Source organism: Pseudoliparis swirei, chromosome 18 (genome assembly GCF_029220125.1).
Source record: "Pseudoliparis swirei isolate HS2019 ecotype Mariana Trench chromosome 18, NWPU_hadal_v1, whole genome shotgun sequence".
Lineage (NCBI taxonomy): Eukaryota > Metazoa > Chordata > Actinopteri > Perciformes > Liparidae > Pseudoliparis > Pseudoliparis swirei.
In genome coordinates this window covers 27,255,685-27,274,321 of record NC_079405.1, presented here as the reverse complement: position 1 = coordinate 27,274,321, position 18,637 = coordinate 27,255,685, and the positions used below count along the sequence as shown (strand labels likewise).

At 44.3% G+C, this 18,637-nt stretch overlaps 1 protein-coding gene across 1 annotated transcript; it reads left to right on the top strand.

Annotated features, from left to right (window-relative positions):
- Positions 1–4,440: 4,440 nt before the first annotated feature.
- LOC130208793 (monocarboxylate transporter 2-like) lies at positions 4,441–14,085 on the top strand. The gene is made up of 4 exons (XM_056438117.1): positions 4,441–4,706; positions 6,421–6,564; positions 9,016–9,810; positions 12,600–14,085. Exons 1-4 carry the CDS (start codon positions 4,490–4,492, stop codon positions 12,830–12,832), a joined length of 1,389 nt encoding a protein of 462 aa, XP_056294092.1. The 5' UTR covers positions 4,441–4,489; the 3' UTR covers positions 12,833–14,085.
- Positions 14,086–18,637: the final 4,552 nt, after the last annotated feature.

Sequence of the window (18,637 nt, the reverse complement as noted above, 5' to 3'; positions counted from 1 at the left end):
AGAAACGCCAATCGCCATGAAAATTGACGTAACTCAGCCATACATAATGGAATCTGCTCCATATTTCTCATACATCATGACATAATGACCCTGAAGACATCCATATGCTAATTTTTCCATATGCTAATTTTTTTTCTGGAAAGAAACGCCAATCGCCATGAAAATTGACGTTGTTGTAACTCAGCCATACATAATGGAATCTGCTCCATATTTCTCATACATCATGACATAATGACCCTGAAGACATCCATATGCTAATTTTCCCATATGCTAATTTTTTTTTGCGGAAAGAAACGCCATTCGCCATGAAAATTGACGTTGTAACTCAGCCATACATAATGGAATCTGCTCCATATTTCTCATACATCATGACATAATGACCCTGAAGACATCCATATGGTAATTTTTTTTTCTGGACTTGGCGCCAACTAGTGGCACTAGGAAGTTACATGTTTTTTACTTTTATACACTGCTCCTCGCAGATTATTCAGATCGCTCTCAAAATATACCAGAATAGACCTAAGACCTCGATGATGCTTCCCTGTGGAGCTCGTAGCGCCACGTTGAATCACATTCACATTTAATTTACATGACAAGGTCTAGACTTCACATGGATACACGTGATGCATGTATATGTTCAAATTGTCACAGCGCCCCCTGCTGGCAACCCTGGACTCGCTCAAATCTGCTCCAAACTTCTCATGCTTCGTAGAATTCAAGGCCTGAGGATATCAACAAGCCTTTTTTCACTCGGAGTCAAAGCGCCACCGACTAGCAAAGTAAAATCAGTGTCGCGTGACGAACGGTCAAACGCCCGAACGCCGTGCGTGCGCTCTCGGCCGAGGGGGCCGGCGTCCGGCCAGCACCCCCGACGTGCGAAGCAGGAAGAGGACCCGTTCATCGCTGCTTGCAGCTTTAATTTCTTCTTCTTTTTTGACCATCTTGTATAGAAGAATTCCTTCCCACCTCTCGAGTGGCGTTTCCCTGTGAAAGTGACTTTTTTTCTTCTTTTTCCAGCGCCGTCGATGTCTCCTCACGCGGGTTCCCGTGTCATCTTTTGCACGACACATTTTTGAAGAAAGAAGGTACTCCTTTTTTCCCCCTTTTTACGAGAAAAACAACAAAAACAAATAAACAAAGGGTTCGGTAACCGCACAGCAATCGTCGACGAGGTTTACCACGGGGACGGACACGCCGGTCGGTGAGGACTTGAGGATATGATGTAACTTCTCCAAGAGAAGGTCCACTGTTGGCTGACTTGAACTATGGCCTCAGAACCAGGAGGTTTGAGCTCCATCCAGAACTCTCAGGATTTCTACTGATACACAGTACTGTATTTAAAATGTTTTTTTTTGTTATGTGTAATATACTGTACTATAGGTTTGCTGTACTTGCACAGTTTAAAAAAAAAAAAAAAAAACTTATCTTCAGTTTCTTTTTATAACTTGAAAAAAAAAATAGATGTGATTTCCCCCCCCCCTTTTTTGTCTCCGATGGCTTTTTTTGTTGTTGTTGTGTTTTTCAATGTAATTTTGCCTATTTAGTTATGGTAGAGTAATCCTGATTTGTTGAGGGGGGAAATAGATCACCCCCCCCCCCACCTCCCTCCTCAGTAGTACAGTAGTATTTTTTAAACTAAAGCATTACAGATAAAGTCACTAATCCGTCACGCGTCATACACCAGTCATGTTAATGCAACAAGCTATGAGGCGTTCAAGGCCTCACGCTTCGTTCTGGTCACTTATGGGTGCTATTCCATTGTGTTCATGCTTTTTTCTGTCGCTGGTTTTGTCTGTTTTTTGGGGGGTTTTGGGTTATAGTGGTGGTTGAGCTCAACTGTGAAATTCACATTGCACATAATTTGGAAAATAAAAAAACTATTAAAAGTGAGTCGTGCTCATTTCTCTTTATTTTCTCCTTATTTCATATATATATGTTTGTTTAAAATACATTTTATATACTTATTTGTTTTAAATATATTTTATATATTAAAAACTATTTAAAACATGTTATATATATAACATGTTTTAAATATATTTTCTAATATATTTTCAAATAGATATATTTATTAAAATTTTTATTTAAAACATTTTGTTATATAACATGTTTTTAATATATTTTCTAATAGATATTTATATATATAAAATAATATATATATATATTACACATGTTTTATATATATATATATTAGGGCTGTGAAACGATTACAAATTTTAATCAAATTAATCACAGGTTTCTGTGGATTAATCATGATTAATCACATATTACCGATATTCTCGGTATATTTTTGTGAGAACAAAGATTTATGACAAAAGACGGATATACAGGACTGTCTCAGAAAATTAGAATATTGTGATAAAGTTCTTTATTTTCTGTAATGCAATTAAAAAAACAAAAATGTCATGCATTCTGGATTCATTACAAATCAACTGAAATATTGCAAGCCTTTTATTCTTTTAATATTGCTGATTATGGTTTACAGCTTAAGAAAACTAAAATATCCTATTTCTAAATATTAGAATATCATGAAAAAGTATACTAGTAGGGTATTAAACAAATCACTTGAATCGTCTAATTAACTCGAAACACCTGGAAACACATTTTCAAATGTTTGATTTTGTTTTGCTGTTATAAATCTTTTTTTTAACTTGGTCTGAGGAGCTCTGCGGCGCGCGAGACGGAGATCGGAGTCGTGTTAACGCGACACAGACAGAATGACATGCTGCTGTAGAGACGACCAACAACAGACGGATTGGAAGCTCATTCTGCGCATGCGTTAAAAAAATTAACTAATTAATCCTGTAATTTAATCATAACGCGTTAACGCGTTATTTTTCACAGCACTAATATATATACATATTAAATATAAATTATTTAAAAAATATATATATATTTAATATATATAACATTTCAAGAATGCTCTTACTTATCTCACAATGAAGTGACAGGATGTGGTAACCGTGACCTTGAGGGGAGGTTCAATGACGTGGGGGAGGAAACTCCCTCCTGTACTAATGAGACTGAAGACAGCCGAACTGAGAGAGAAAAAACACGTGTGTGTGTGTGTGTGTGTGTGTGTGTGTGTGTGTGTGTGTGTGTGTGTGTGTGTGTGTGTGTGTGTGTGAGCGAGCGAGCGAGAGAGAGACACGTGACCCGACGTCAAACAGAGCATAACTCTCAGACTGCCGGTCGCGGGCTGTGGAGGAACGTCTCGCTGAAGAAGGTAAAGTGGACCCACAACTTTTAGACTTTTGTTTTTTAGTGTTTAACCGGAAGTTGGGGGGACTTATTTGGCAACATCACGTGTGTGTGTGCGTGTGTGTGTGACATGGTGTTTTCCACAACTGTCCACGTGCGAAGTGAAGTCGTCCGCGCGCCCCTCTATCTCTCTCGTGCCGGTGTGCGCGGGCGCGCGCGGTAGATTTGGGGACTCGACCCCGTGTCCCCGGGTGCAGACGCCCTCTCCTAACAGCTGCATTCATGACACGAGTTCCTCTTTCCTCGCCGCCGTGAGGTCGCTCTTGTTGGCACGTGGGGTCACGTGATCGCTCTGCTTCCCCCCACAGAGGCTCAGATGCTCCTCTTTGTTCTTTATGATTATAATAATTAGTTCTTTAAATGTTTTTATTCCATATTCAGCATTTCTCATGTAATCCTTGTGGACACAAACATAAATCATGTAAACAAGCATCACTTCTGATTTACTTGACACACGTGTAGGGGTCCACGTATTGGAAATTGGAAGTTTATATATTCAGTCTTTTTTTAAATATATATTTTTTTGCTCACAAATTTAGATTCACGAAATAAATTTGTTATCAATTATGCATTCTAAATAATATAAATAAATAAAGTCCTCGTTTTCAACACATGTTTACACTTATTTATGAATCACTACACATATTTAGGGGTTTTAATGGATTGGAATATACGCGCCAATTAATCTGGAAGTTATATATATTCAGTCTTTTATTTTTAATTTTTAATTCCCTCAAATTTAGATTCACCAAATAAAAAAAAAGCTAAATTCTGCATTCTAAAAAAAGTAAGAAAATAAAGTCCTCATTTTCAACACGTTTAACCTTATTCATGATTCACTACACACATATTTAGGGATCCATGTATTGAAATATACGCGCCAATTCATTTAGAAGTTAGATATATATTCAGTCTTTTATTTATTTATTCTTCCCATATATTATATTCACATATTTAGATTCACAAAATAAAAAACCCTGATCAGTTCTGCATTCTAAATAATAATTTAAAAAACACACGTTTACCCTTATTTTATATTAATACATTTTATTTACACTTTAATTTTTTACTGATTATTTGCCTGTGCATCTTATGTGTAGTCTGCACATCCTTTCTTTTTCATACGCATATCAAGAAAATAAAAAATAAATAAATATTTGATAAAATAACTCCTGTTTGTGGCGTGTTTCTCCCAACAGGACATCCCTCTGTGTCCCCTCTCGACAGCATCATGGCCCCCGCTGCAGACACCCAGCTGGGCTACAAGCCCCTGGACGGAGGCTGGGGCTGGATGGTGGTGGTCGGCGCCCACATTTCCATCGGCTTCGCGTACTCCATGCCCAAAGTCCTCTCCGTGTTCTTCATCGACATCCAGCAGCAGCTGGGGGCGAGCTCCAGCGAGGTGGCCTGGATCTCCTCCATCATGCTGGCCGTCATGTACGCAGGAGGCGAGTCCGTCCATCGCGGCATGAGAAACGTAGAAGCTCCAGGTGGAGCTCGGGGATACTCGCCTATGTGTGAAGTCAGGGAAGAGGAAGAGGAAGGAGACTGTGGAGGGGGAGAAGAGGAAGGAGACTGTGGAGGGCAAGAAGAAGGAGACTGTGAAGAAGAAGAAGAGGAAGGAGACTGGAGGGGAAGAAAAAGGAGACTGTGAAGAAGAAGAGGAAGAAGGAGACTGTGGAGGGGAAGAAGAAGGAGACTGTGAAGAAGAAGAGGAAGAAGGAGACTGTGGAGGGGAAGAAGAGGAAGGAGACTGTGGAGGGGAAGAAGAAGGAGACTGTGAAGAAGAAGAAGACGAAGGAGACTGGAGGGGAAGAAGAAGGAGAATGTGAAGAAGAGGAAGAAGACTGTGGAGGGGAAGAAGAAGGAGTCTGTGAAGAAGAAGAAGAGGAAGAAGACTGTGGAGGGGAAGAAGAAGGAGACTGTGAAGAAGAAGAAGAAGAGGAAGAAGACCCGCCTGCACCGGACTCGGGAGAGAGAGGCCGACTCGGTGAAATATTCCCCTCCGCCGCGGCACACGGCTTCATCATGTTGTCCTTGGCGAAGGCTTCGGGAATGTCACCCAGTGGAGGGAGAGAGGGAGGGAGAGAGAGAGAGAGAGAGGAGAGAGAGGGAGGGAGAGGGAGAGAGAGAGAGAGAGAGGGAGGGGGGGAATACATCAGACGAAGGTTCAGCACATTGGGCCTGCCGCCGGTTCCCCGTGGGAGAGACATGACAGAACCTCTGACTCGAGAGGCCCGAATGATGAAGTTACAATGGTGCTGGTGCAGGAGACGCCCCCCACACACACACACACACAGAGAGAGAGAGAGAGGGATGATCTATCTTTGACCCCCGCAGGCTCCCGGTTAACTACATTATAACGGATGGATGGATATTTTTCATTTTCTAACGCTGTAGTTGCGGCGGGTCGGCGGCTGGAGACGCTTCTCAGCCGCTCAAAGCGAGAAAGAAAGATGAGAAAAGAAAGAAAACCACCACTTGATTTATGCATTTACGGTCTAATATGTGAGGATTTAATGTTTCTTTCATTTTTTAAATTATCGTAAACTAAATACTTTTGGGGGTTTTGGACGGTTGACGAGACGAAACGAGACATTTTGTGCGTTGCGTTTGGGTTGGGTACCATATCGGCACCGGTTTACGGTACCCGACCCAACTTCCGTCTCGCCACGATCCTCATCCACACGGAAACGCTGGCGTGAAACAAAAGAGTTCAATAAGCACGGCAGCGTATTTAGTTTGATTGATGTCCCCCTAATATAAATTGAGTACAATAAATGTATATTGGTCTTTTTTATATCGCGAGGAGAGAGAAAAAAGAGGGTTTTCATGATGTGGTGCAATGTCACTCTTTGGGGCAAGGTTATGAAGGGAGTGACGGCATATAAAAGGCTGATTAATTGCTGATTGATCGCCGCCACGCTGGCGTCTTCTACATGATGTGGGGAGCGCGTAATGAGTCGAGCGTAATGAGTCGAGCGAGTTGCGTCGCAGCGGATGCAAAAAAAAAAGAAGAAGTTTGGAGGTGTTCCATCATCCGTCGTGATCTCCTCTCGCCCTTTGCGTTCGTCACCGGCACGATCATTACAAACTAACTGGTTATACTGGGAATGAACATGATGAGTCTGAACCTCTCTCTCTCTCTTCTCCTCCCTGCAGGACCGGTGAGCAGCATGTTGGTGAATCGCTTCGGGAGCCGGCCAGTCGTCATACTGGGCGGACTGGTGTGTGGAGTCGCGATGGTATCCGCTTCCTTTGGGAACTCCATCTTTTACCTCTACTTCTTCATCGGGGTCATAGGAGGTAACGGACTTTGATCTTTTTCTCTTTTTATTTAATGACTTTTTGAACTATCTTTTTGCCTGACAAGTTCTTGGCCAGGTTGATGGATTGGACGACTGACCTTCTGGCCTTTTTATAGATTGGTACAGCCCAAAGTAGCACACAGTACCCATGTGTTTGCTCCCATGTGAATAAGCCATAAGGGATCCTCGCCGTATTTACCTCTTTTCTTAGCATCTCCATCGGTCTACGAAGGCCTTCTGGGGTTGGGAAAGTTTGCACCGTTTTCAAATCCTTTCAGAATCTCTGCTCCACCTTCAACGAGATGCTTGTCGGTGGGGGGGTGGAGGGGAGGGGGGTGGCCCGGGGCATCTGCCTCGGCTCCCGGGGTGCACTTAGAGCACCGAGGGGACACCCACGACCAGCATAGGTAATTAAGACAGACCTGTCCCTGATCCCCCCAGAGGATGGTCGTCCGGGGCCCTCTGAGCCCCTCCCCCGTAGGCTCGGATCATGCTCGTCACATGGGGGGGGGGGGGGCCTCATTACCCTGCCAAGGACTGCTGTGAAGGATTAATAGGCCCAGCGAGTGGCGGGGCCATGTGTGGTGCCCGGGGGCCTGTGTGTGTGTGCCCTGCTCTGCTCCCCTGTGCACCTCGCAGACCTAGAAGACACATGCTGACACACATGCATCCGCACACACACACACACACGCATATAGAAAACATTCTGAAAAACAACCCTACTTTGTGAGTGGCTTCTGGTAAATACTTAACCGTGTGTGTGTGTGTGTGTGTTCAGTTCCGAGCCCAGATTTTAAATGAGATTGTGAGGTGCGACAGTGTGCAGGGATCGGGCCCCCCTTTGCACAGAATGCTTCCACCTGATTTCTCTCAGAGGTGAAGTGAAGTATTCAGGTCAGTTTCACAACGTTTTTTGTGACTGCAGAAACCCAGAGGTTCAAATCCCAGGTGGCGGTACCTCTCGCTTAGTTTGCCGGTGGGAAGCTGAAGAGTAATTGTGTCCTTATGCGGTTCTAGTGAGTCCTGCTGGTTGGTTGGGTCATCTGCATCTAGAGGGGGAGCTGAGTGACTTTATATTATGTCTTCATAATGACTCTGACCAGCAAACATGGAGATGAGGTTGGAAAATAGTGGAGAGTTCCTTTAACACCTTTTCTATAAATCTTTATTTTGATAAATCCTGTTTTTTAGACTCACTCTCAGATATTCACAAAAATGGAACCAGAGAAGACAGTTACATTGTTATTGCAGAGGAAGAATAAAGCTCTTCATCCTCATGGAAAATAGGGTGCTCTTGAATTTTGGGGTAAAAAAAGGTAAGTGAGTGGATGCTACTTACTTCTATTTAAAAGAAGCAATGATTCATCGCCTAATGAGATGTTAGCCGGGGAAAGTGAAACGAGATGGAACCTTAATGAGCGCCCCGCTGAATCGGTCTTGATTTAATTACGTGAGCACCCTTTGGGGTTTAGGTTCAAGAAGCACCCTTTGGAGGTTAGGGTTAGGAAGCACCCTTTGAAGGTTAGGTTTAGGAAGCACCCTTTGGAGTTTAGTTCAGGAAGCACCCTTTGGAGTTTAGTTCAGGAAGCACCCTTTGGAGTTTAGTTCAGGAAGCACCCTTTGGAGGTTAGGTTTAGGAAGCACCCTTTGGAGTTTAGTTCAGGAAGCACCCTTTGGAGGTTAGGTTTAGGAAGCACCCTTTGGAGGTTAGGTTTAGGAAGCACCCTTTGGAGTTTAGTTCAGGAAGCACCCTTTGGAGTTTAGTTCAGGAAGCACCCTTTGGAGTTTAGTTCAGGAAGCACCGTTTGGAGGTTAGGTTTAGGAAGCACCCTTTGAAGGTTAGGTTTAGGAAGCACCCTTTGGAGTTTAGTTCAGGAAGCACCCTTTGGAGGTTAGGTTTAGGAAGCACCCTTTGGAGTTTAGTTCAGGAAGCACCCTTTAGAGTTTAGGTTTAGGAAGCACCCTTTGGTGTTTAGTTCAGGAAGCACCCTTTGGAGTTTAGTTCAGGAAGCACCCTTTGGAGGTTAGGTTTAGGAAGCACCCATTGGAGGTTAGGTTTAGGAAGCACCCTTTGGAGTTTAGTTCAGGAAGCACCCTTTGGAGTTTAGTTCAGGAAGCACCCTTTGGAGGTTAGTTCAGGAAGCACCCTTTGGAGGTTAGGTTTAGGAAGCACCCTTTGGAGTTTAGTTCAGGAAGCACCCTTTGGAGTTTAGTTCAGGAAGCACCCTTTGGAGTTTATTTCAGGAAGCACCCTTTGGAGTTTAGGTTCAGGAAGCACCCTTTGGAGTTTAGTTCAGAAAGCACCCTTTGGAGTTTAGGTTCAGGAAGCACCCTTTGGAGTTTAGTTCAGGAAGCACCCTTTGGAGTTTAGTTCAGGACGGTTTTCTCACTGAAGCTTTTTTAAAATGTGACTTGTGTGTTTTAGTCTTCTCGATCCGTCTCCTTGCAGGCTGTGGACTCTCCTTGAACCTCAACGCATCGCTCACCATCATCAGCAAGTATTTCCTGAACAAGCGCCCACTAGCTAACGGACTCGCCATGGCCGGGAGCCCGGTGTTCCTGTGCGTGCTGGCCCCCGCCAACCAATATTTACTGGACAGGTTCGGCTGGAGGGGAAGCCTCGTCATCCTTGGGGGTCTGATGCTCAACTGTTGCGTCGCGGGCGCCTTGATGAGGCCCGTGGTTCTGCCCCGCGGGCCAGAGAAAGGGGAGGAGCTTCCAAATCTGTGCACGAAACCCAAGACGAGCTGCACGAACAACGCCAAGAAGTTCCTGGATTTGACCTTCTTCAAGGACCGAGGCTTCGTCATCTACCTCATCGGGAACGTTATTTTCATCTTCGGCGCCTACGCGCCCATCATGTTCCTGTCGGCCTACGCCATCAAGCAAGGCGTGGACCAGTACTCCGCGGCCTACCTGCTCTCCATCATGAGCTTCGCCGACATGTTCGTCCGGCCCGGCACCGGCCTCCTAGCCGGCAGCAAGTGGATCCGGCCCAGGATCCAGTACTTCTTCGGCTTCGCCATGGTTTTCAACGGAACGTGCCACTTGCTGTGCCCGCTGGTCAAGAGCTACGCCTACCTGGTGGCATACGCCGTGTTCCTAGGCGTGGGCTTCGGCATGGTTTTCGCCCTGATATTCGAATGTCTGATGGACCTGATGGGAAACGAACGCTTCCCCAGCGCCGTGGGTCTGGTCACCATCATCGAGTGCTTCCCCATACTGGTGGGGCCACCGACTGCAGGTAAAAAGACCATTGACAGACGATTGTGTTGCATTGTTGTCGTTATTGTAACTTTATGACTGAGGCTGTTTATTGGGTGCACAAACAAGTTATCGCAATTAACTATAATTGCTCAGGTTTTGGCCTCCATACGAATTCTGGATCTCAAAGTTCTCTTCGCCCTTTGAGTTTACCACTTTGATGTCGCGTACGGGATGTTTGAAGACGACAAACACACACACTGTGTCGCTCTCCGCCTGTGTGTCCTGCGCAGTCATTGGATCTAATGGATGGAGCCTTGTTCTGGCTGCATGACCCAATCGGGATGACAGTCTGAGCCAAACTATATTTGAAGGACAGACTAAAGAGGAAAAACTGTAGCCCTGTGTCTCTTTTGATACCCCTAAGAGAATATTGGCTGTTTTTAACCTGGAACAGTAAATGTTAAAAGGCACCAGAGGGTTTGGGTATCTGGTTAAATCATTTGTCCTCAATTGATCATAATGAATCATTCACACAATATTAATGAACAAATGAATCATTTTTAATACATGTGGTCATCGGGGACTTGTATAATGGGTTCCAGTCCTTTTTACCTATTTGTATTGCTCAGCATCAATTTACAAGCTGCTTCACCAGCCAATCAAATCCAAGAAAAAGCCTTTTCTTTTCATCCAGGTCACTTATTGCACATCTCCTGCAGTCTTCTGTCTCTGAAGGTTTCAGATTGACGTGTGGGACGGTTACCTTCATGGTCTAAACAACTGTGTAATCCCAAAGATATTGTTTTTCTTTTCTCTGGAGTCGGTAAAAACGGAAGAAGATTTGATATCTCAAGACGGTAACGGCGTCTGAAGGAGGAGCAAATAGTTTTTAGGGTCAAATTGTCATAAACAGAACAAAAGCACTTCTGAATTAAGGTCGTGGTGCTCTCTACTGACTTGTGAAAATGCTTCTTAGAGATCATTTCACAAGTCACATGAGTCCAATGAGCCGGCTTTGGCTCTGCAGACATAACCATGTTGCAGATGTCATAGTTTTATGTATTCATAGAGCAATGGCGTGTGGATTAGGTTAATCTAGAATGAAACTAGATGCTAGTTGCTGCCGATGTCAAGTTATTTTCTAAGCCTAACCTCACATATGTCCCAAAGGGGCTTCTGTACACATCCTCAAAAAAAATTTGGTGACGCAAAAGTTAATTAAGGTCGATTGGCCTCCAAAGAATGTTGCTGCCATCGTTCATCCTCGCGTGGAAGGAATAACCTCGATGGCGAGGCATAGCTCATTCACAACACGTGTGAGGAGCGAGTGGACGCAGTACCTTTCTCCACCAGTAGTAGTAGGCGATGTACTTAAAAAAACTGTCGCGCAAAATGGCCAAAAGTTGTAATTTGGCATTCGGCTTGTGCAGCACATCGACATTCAAGAGCCGCGTCCGAGGTAAATGCGGCGAGGACCACACGACTTTATCCGGCGCACAAACTTTTCCCCTTTCTCCTCCAACCGGAGTTCTAATGAGGTGGAAATGCAAAGGCCCGGTTCTGAGGCGCTCATTATTAAATCGGGTAAATACCGCTCTACGCGTCTCTCATTCACCTCCAGAGGGCACAATCGTTATATCGCTCCGTCCCGTTCCCTCCAACAGGTCCGCTTGTTGTCTCCCCCCCCACCCCCCCAAACCTCCGGGTCGGTCCAATTAGGAGGAAGTGAGCTAAGTGGGTGTAATTAGCCCTTTTCGCTTTGGGTGTTTTTAATGACCCGTACCTGGGCCATAATTAAGCTGCGAATACATTCTTAAAAAAAGAAAGGGGCGCCCGTGCCAGATGGATTTAATTACCCGCTCGGCCAATCAAGGGCCGGCTTTAATGAGGGCGATGGTCGCTGTCTTACACGCAGCAGATGAGCGCCATCAATCAGAGGGTCCGCATCCAAATGCTGAGTGACCCCTCCTCGTATAAGTACAAGACAACACACACACACACACAATGATGCTCTTACCGTTACTAAATTGATAGTTTGATCTATACTTTTTGGTGACTTTCAAGACTTAATAATAATAAAATAATAATTCATATGTTAAATTACTCTTTTATTGCTGTAATAAGGCTCTGGAGTGGTAGAATATAATATAGTGAGAAGGACAGACAGGCCATCATACATGCTGAGACAGAGAGATCCTCTACGTCTAAAGGCAGGTGGGGGGGGGGGGGGGGGGTGTTTGTGGATTCCCGTTAAGACCCGTAAGACCAGGCGGCTTAAAATCTGATCTAAACTACATTTGTCACTTTTCTGCAGACTTTGGCTCGATGTTCACGGCTCTGCGGATGGGACTCTCTGCTGATTCGTTTTGGTAGCGGACGTCCAAATTGCCTTTCCCAGAGAAAGCCAGGGAGGGTGTAATGGCCCTCTGTCGTTTCCGACATGGCTCTCCTCGAATTGGCCCCCGGCTCGCTCCCAATCCCTCAAACACACGCCGAAGCCAAAGAGTTTGTTGGTCTCGCTCTTCACCTTCAAACTCGTAAAGCGGTCGAATAAAGATGCTATTCAGTGAGAGGTGTACACATATATATATATATATAGTCTTATATTTTTCATCGTGTACATTTGTTTAGACCTATTGGGGCATAAAATATTGTATTTTAGGATACACTGATCTCCCATCTCCTCGTTTTAGGATACACTGAGCTTCGATCTCCTCGTTTTAGGATACATTGAGCTTCGATCTCCACGTTTTAGGATACCCCCCCCCCCCCCCCCAAGTGACGCTCCCTCGGGTTGAAATATCATCCTCTTCCCTTCTCTCACAGGCTTCCTGGTGGACCTCTACGGCGACTACAAGTACCTGTACTTCATGTGCGGCGGCGTGCTCGTGACCGCGGGGCTCTTCATCCTCGTCATGAACGTCTACAACTACCGAATGCTGGAGAAGGAGAAGGAGCGGGAGACGGAGAAGTCGACGGCGGTCCGGGAGCAGAGCCCAACCCAACCGGCCGCGGAGGACCAGGAAAAGGTGAGCGCCCCCGAGGCCTCGAAAGAATAACGGAGAGACCCGCGGCCTGGAGAAAGAACATTTAACGGCGTGGAGCGCCCTTTCTTTAAAGGAGCGCCCACTCAAAGCTGAAACTAGGGGAAAAGATGTCAACCGTATGGAAGATATGACTCCGACGAGGCGCTCCTGTTGCGTTTCATGCATTCATTCGAGGGGGCTGTTATTGCGCAACTATTCTTAGTCACATGCTCGTTCTGTGACAGGATGTTTTGCAGTTATGGTGCACGTCTCTCTCTCTCTCTCTCTCTCTCTCTCTCTCACGTGATCATGAACAAACACTTTGTTCTCACATTTCTGATCTGTAATCGCATCTAATTCATCCCGGTTTTTTTAATATGCACATAGCCTCAGGAGACTGTCGCGAGATGTTTTTGTTTCTGGCAATTTGGTTTTGCACATGAAATACTGGAAAGACACGGACGTATTTAAAGTGCGACTGTACGCTTTTACTGGTGCACCACTTGTGACAAAGCGTTGCGTGCCATAAAACTTCAATTGTAGAGACACCGGGTGACTTTTTACATCATGTGGTTAGACGACACGGTTAAATCCTTCGGTATATTTTACGGAAACCACCAGCATCAAAGTATTATTCATTCAGATTTACCGTCATGGTGAATGGGGGTAGACCCAATGTCATTTATTTGTATTTATCTGTGTGTGTGTTGAAACGAGAGGTAACTCCCTTTTGTACGCCAAACCAAGACCGCTTTGTAGCTCCTCCCCTTCCCGCCCCGTGTTGTTTTCTTTAAATTGCCGGCTACAGAATTAAAGCGTCCCCTTTCTACGTGGAGCTTTACCCCCTTTTTCGTTTCCAATAAGCAGAGATGGGCTCGTCAGGTGGATTCTAAGATGATGAAGTGTTTTAAAACTAGATTAAGTGAATGATTCCATTTGAAATACTATTTGAAATGGTTTAAATAAACAACTTGATCATCTTTCCCGTCTTTGCAAAAGGAATCAAAGGCCGGTTGAGGCTCGGGCTAATAATTGCAGTTTTATGGTCTTTATTTAATTTTAACATTTATACTTTAATCTCGTTTAAAAAAAACAAATATTATTCGATGAGTTAATAGAGTGGGAGGCGAAGAGAAAATGTATGATGGCAGCTTTTTGGATCCTGTTTACCAGATAATTAATTGGTTTGTTTTAAGAGCCGTATTTTTCATTTTCTTACACCTTGTACGCACGTGTGGCAAACCATGAACACTGTTGTTAACTTAAATAAAATCATTTTCTACTAATTTGTGTGTTTTATTTCTCTCTCATATAAATATATATATTTATTTACATATATATATATTTTATATATATTTATTGATGTATATATATATACATATTTATTGATATATATTTGTATTGATATATTTCTATATATATATAATTTTTAAGATATATTTATTGAGTTATTTATTATTATATTTGTTGATATATATATTTGTATTGATATATTTCTATATATATAATATTTTTTAGATGTATTTATTGAGTTATTTATTATTATATTTGTTTATTGATGTATATACATATATATTTATTGATAAAAAATGTAATCAATAAATAAATATATATTTATATATTTATTGATTATATTTTTAATTTATTTCTATATATTCTGAAAAGTAAGACGTATTTGTTGATGGTGAGGAGGAATAGTCTCATTCCCTTCATTGCTTCTTGTAAAGTTTTGAGGTAAATGAGACCTGAAGTCTGATGGAGATCTTCCACGTGGCCTCTCTCTGTCGGCATCTTTGACTCATTTTTTTTTTTCACGACAATTAGAAGTCCGGGGAACAAGTTTTAGGAATGCCAGCAGCTTCTGGGCGTGAGCGCCTAATGAAGCAACGCGACCGGGTGTTCCAGACAGGCGCTCCGAGCTCAATGCAGCTCCACACACACATCAGATCGTTGGGCCAATAAATTAGGGCACACACACACACACACTCACTCTCTGGTGCTATCTCCCGTCCTGGACATGACGAGGTGGAAAGGTACCCGAGAGGCCAGGCAATGGGCGCCGTGACCGGGAATCTGTTCATCATTATTATATTGGTGAAAAAAGACTTTTCACCAATTTTACTTCTGTCATATATATTTATATATGTATTTATTTATTTATTTATATATATGTTGTATATATTTATTTATATAATATTTATTTATGTATATATATATGTATTTATATTTATTTATATATAATATGTATTTATATTTATTTAGATATTATATATATATGTATCTATTTACTGGTTATAAAGGTATTTTTGTCAAATTATGAATTTCATGCTTTGATATTCTGCCTTCATTTCCTGACCTTTAGAATCAGATTTTTATTTGTATTTCTTTTACAATAGTGGGTCGACCCGATGAATCTCCAGGGGTCTCGCAAGCTATAGGAGACAAGTGGGAAGGAAAGGAAGCCAGAGCTCCCGGAAAGGCTCCGAGAGCTCGGCCATCGATCCCCGGGAGAAATGGAATGGGATATTTCAGAGCAGCAGAGATTGGATAGAAATGGGGCGAGATCAAAGTTGCAGTGACGCGAGGACACACACAAACACACACACATTGAAACAAACACACACACACACACACACTTTGAGCATCCTCCCAAGTGGCCTTGAGGTCTTGAAGATGTGAGGTTATTTGCTCAGGGAGTACACTGAGGGATGATGGCGGATAACGCCCGAGATGAGCGCCTCTCCGCGTCTTCGTCGGAGCGCGTGCAAGTTCCGTGTCACGAGATGTTAATATGAACACCTGGGCGCCAAAAGTTCATCAAAAGGATGTTTACGCCGCGTGAAAGGTCACCGCGCGCTCCTCCGCAGAGCATCGGGGGGATTGTTTGTGACGTTTCATCCACGGGACACGACTCCAGAACGTCGGCACATTCGGAAACCTTAAAAAACTTCCTTCGGATTCTGGTGTTTCTGGCGTTACACGGGAAGTACAGCATTAAAAAAAAGTAGAGTAGAATTGGTAAGAAAAAGTAATTCTTATTTATACTAACATACGTATGTTATACATTTCAGAAAAAGTAATTGTATATTATAAAAAAACACTTTTATACAAGTTATTTTTATATAGGGAGCATTAATTAAAGTGGACATTCCCATGACGAAATCCAGCCCGTTGAAGAGATCTACCACCTGTTCACGAGGAGGGACTTACCAAGACCCCCTAGACCCCCCCAGAGCACCGTCGTCAAACACAAGGCCCGCGGGCCGAATGCGGCCCACCACGTCATTTTATGAAGGCTTGAAAGACATATGATCGCCTTTTATATCCTGTGCTTTTATTTTGAAGGTTTCAAACTAAATGGATTTGTGTGGCCCTCTGGGAAGAAGAGTTTGACACCCCTAGACCCCCAGACCCCCCTAAAGCCTCGAAGAGAGAGAGGTGGGGGATGGCAACTCTTCATTACTTTATTTGAGTTTAAATCTTTCTTTTTTTAAATCTTAAAAACTAAGAGGACCTCCACGAATAACTTCTATAATTAATACGCTCCCTCTGGTGGCGGCGAGCCCAACGGGGTGATGGAGTGTGTTTATTAAGCGTGTGTGTGTGTGGGGGGGCAACCCACCGGCTATCGCTCCAGCGGCGCCCGGGTCACATGGGTGGCGGCCATGTGGTGGCGCTCTCCTGGAAAGAAAAGGAGGCGCAGCACGTGGCGGCGCCCCGGGCCAATGTTCTCCCTCCCTCCTCTTCCTCTCTTTCTCCCCCCCCCCACTTGACTCTCCCTCCTCTCTCTCATTCCTCATCGTTTCAAGAGCATGGCTTCCACACACACACACACTTTTATCAGGCTCACAATCACATCAACATGTAATGTTAGTTGGAGATGAGGAGTCACGGGTACTTCACGTCCATGTCGACCGTTTCCTTTCCTCTGTCCTCTCTCTCCTTTCCGCTGTCCGCCGTCCTTTCCTCGCTCTCTCTCCGAGGCGTCGCCGTCAACAGATGTGCAGCGGGTCAAAGGTGTGTGTGTGTGTGTGTGTGTGTGTGTGTGTGGAGCGCCCTCACGTCAGCCTTTAATGGGCAGCATATGGAGGCGGTGACTGATGGGCGGGACTCTGCCCGGTGACAGGTGCTGAGTCGTCTGTCGACGCTGACCCCCCCCCCCCCTCAGAGGACACCTTCATCCACCAGGCCTGACCCCCCCACACACACACACACACATGCCCTTTACATTTATCTAAATATTCGTCAGAATTTAAGAAATGTGTGAGTGGAGTGTGAGTGTAGGTAGTGGCCGTCGTGGTTCCTTCATGGGTTCCTCCGTGGGTTCCTCCGTGGGTTCCTTCGCCGTCTCCTCTGCGTCCTCAGTTCAGAGGCGGAGCCACGTCCTGAAGACGTTTTGGGATTCTATGGCAACCACAATGAGGTCATGAGGAGGTGTTTAATTAGCGGGACACGGAGGTCCCTGAAGAGCGGCTCTTTATTACCTCAATATGTCACAGAGCACACACACACACACAGACACACGCAAACACACACACACACACTCAAATGCATGCGCACACACAAACATGCACGCGCACACACACTCACGCAAACACAGAGCACATACACACACTCACATGCACACACACAGACCACGCATAGACACACATACACGGCAACACAGACACACACGCGCACGCACACACACACTCACACACATACACGCAAACACACACACATGCCAACACACACATACACACGCATACACGCACACAGAAACACACACTCTCTCACACACACAGATGCACAGACATACAGAAAGACACTCAAACCCACAAGCACACATACACACACACAGACACACACACACACAGGGTGTGTCTGTCTCGTAGCTGTTTGATCTGATGAACAAACGGAGTGTGCGTGGACATTCAAACTGAAGACCGACGTTGTGTTCAGTGAGTGTGTAACGTTGTGTTCAGTGTGTGTAACGTTGTGTTCAGTGTGTGTGTAACGTTGTGTTCAGTGTGTGTGTAACGTTGTGTTCAGTGTGTGTAACGTTGTGTTCAGTGTGTGTAACGTTGTGTTCAGTGTGTGTAACGTTGTGTTCAGTGTGTGTATTGTTGAAGCGTGTGTAACGTTGTGTTCAGTGTGTGTGTAACATTGTGTTCAGTGTGTGTAACGTTGTGTTCAGTGTGTGTAACGTTGTGTTCAGTGTGTGTGTAACGTTGTGTTCAGTGTGTGTAACGTTGTGTTCAGTGTGTGTAACGTTGTGTTCAGTGTGTGTAACGTTGTGTTCAGTGTGTGTAACGTTGTGTTCAGTGTGTGTAACGTTGTGTTCAGTGTGTGTGTAACGTTGTGTTCAGTGTGTGTGTAACGTTGTGTTCAGTGTGTGTAACGTTGTGTTCAGTGTGTGTAACGTTGTGTTCAGTGTGTGTGTAACGTTGTGTTCAGTGTGTGTGTAACGTTGTGTTCAGTGTGTGTAACGTTGTGTTCAGTGTGTAACGTTGTGTTCAGTGTGTGTAACGTTGTGTTCAGTGTGTGTAACGTTGTGTTCAGTGTGTGTAACGTTGTGTTCAGTGTGTGTGTAACGTTGTGTTCAGTGTGTGTAACGTTGTGTTCAGTGTGTGTAACGTTGTGTTCAGTGTGTGTGTAACGTTGTGTTCAGTGTGTGTAACGTTGTGTTCAGTGTGTGTAACGTTGTGTTCAGTGTGTGTAACGTTGTGTTCAGTGTGTGTGTAACGTTGTGTTCAGTGTGTGTAACGTTGTGTTCAGTGTGTGTAACGTTGTGTTCAGTGTGTGTGTAACGTTGTGTTCAGTGTGTGTAACGTTGTGTTCAGTGTGTGTGTAACGTTG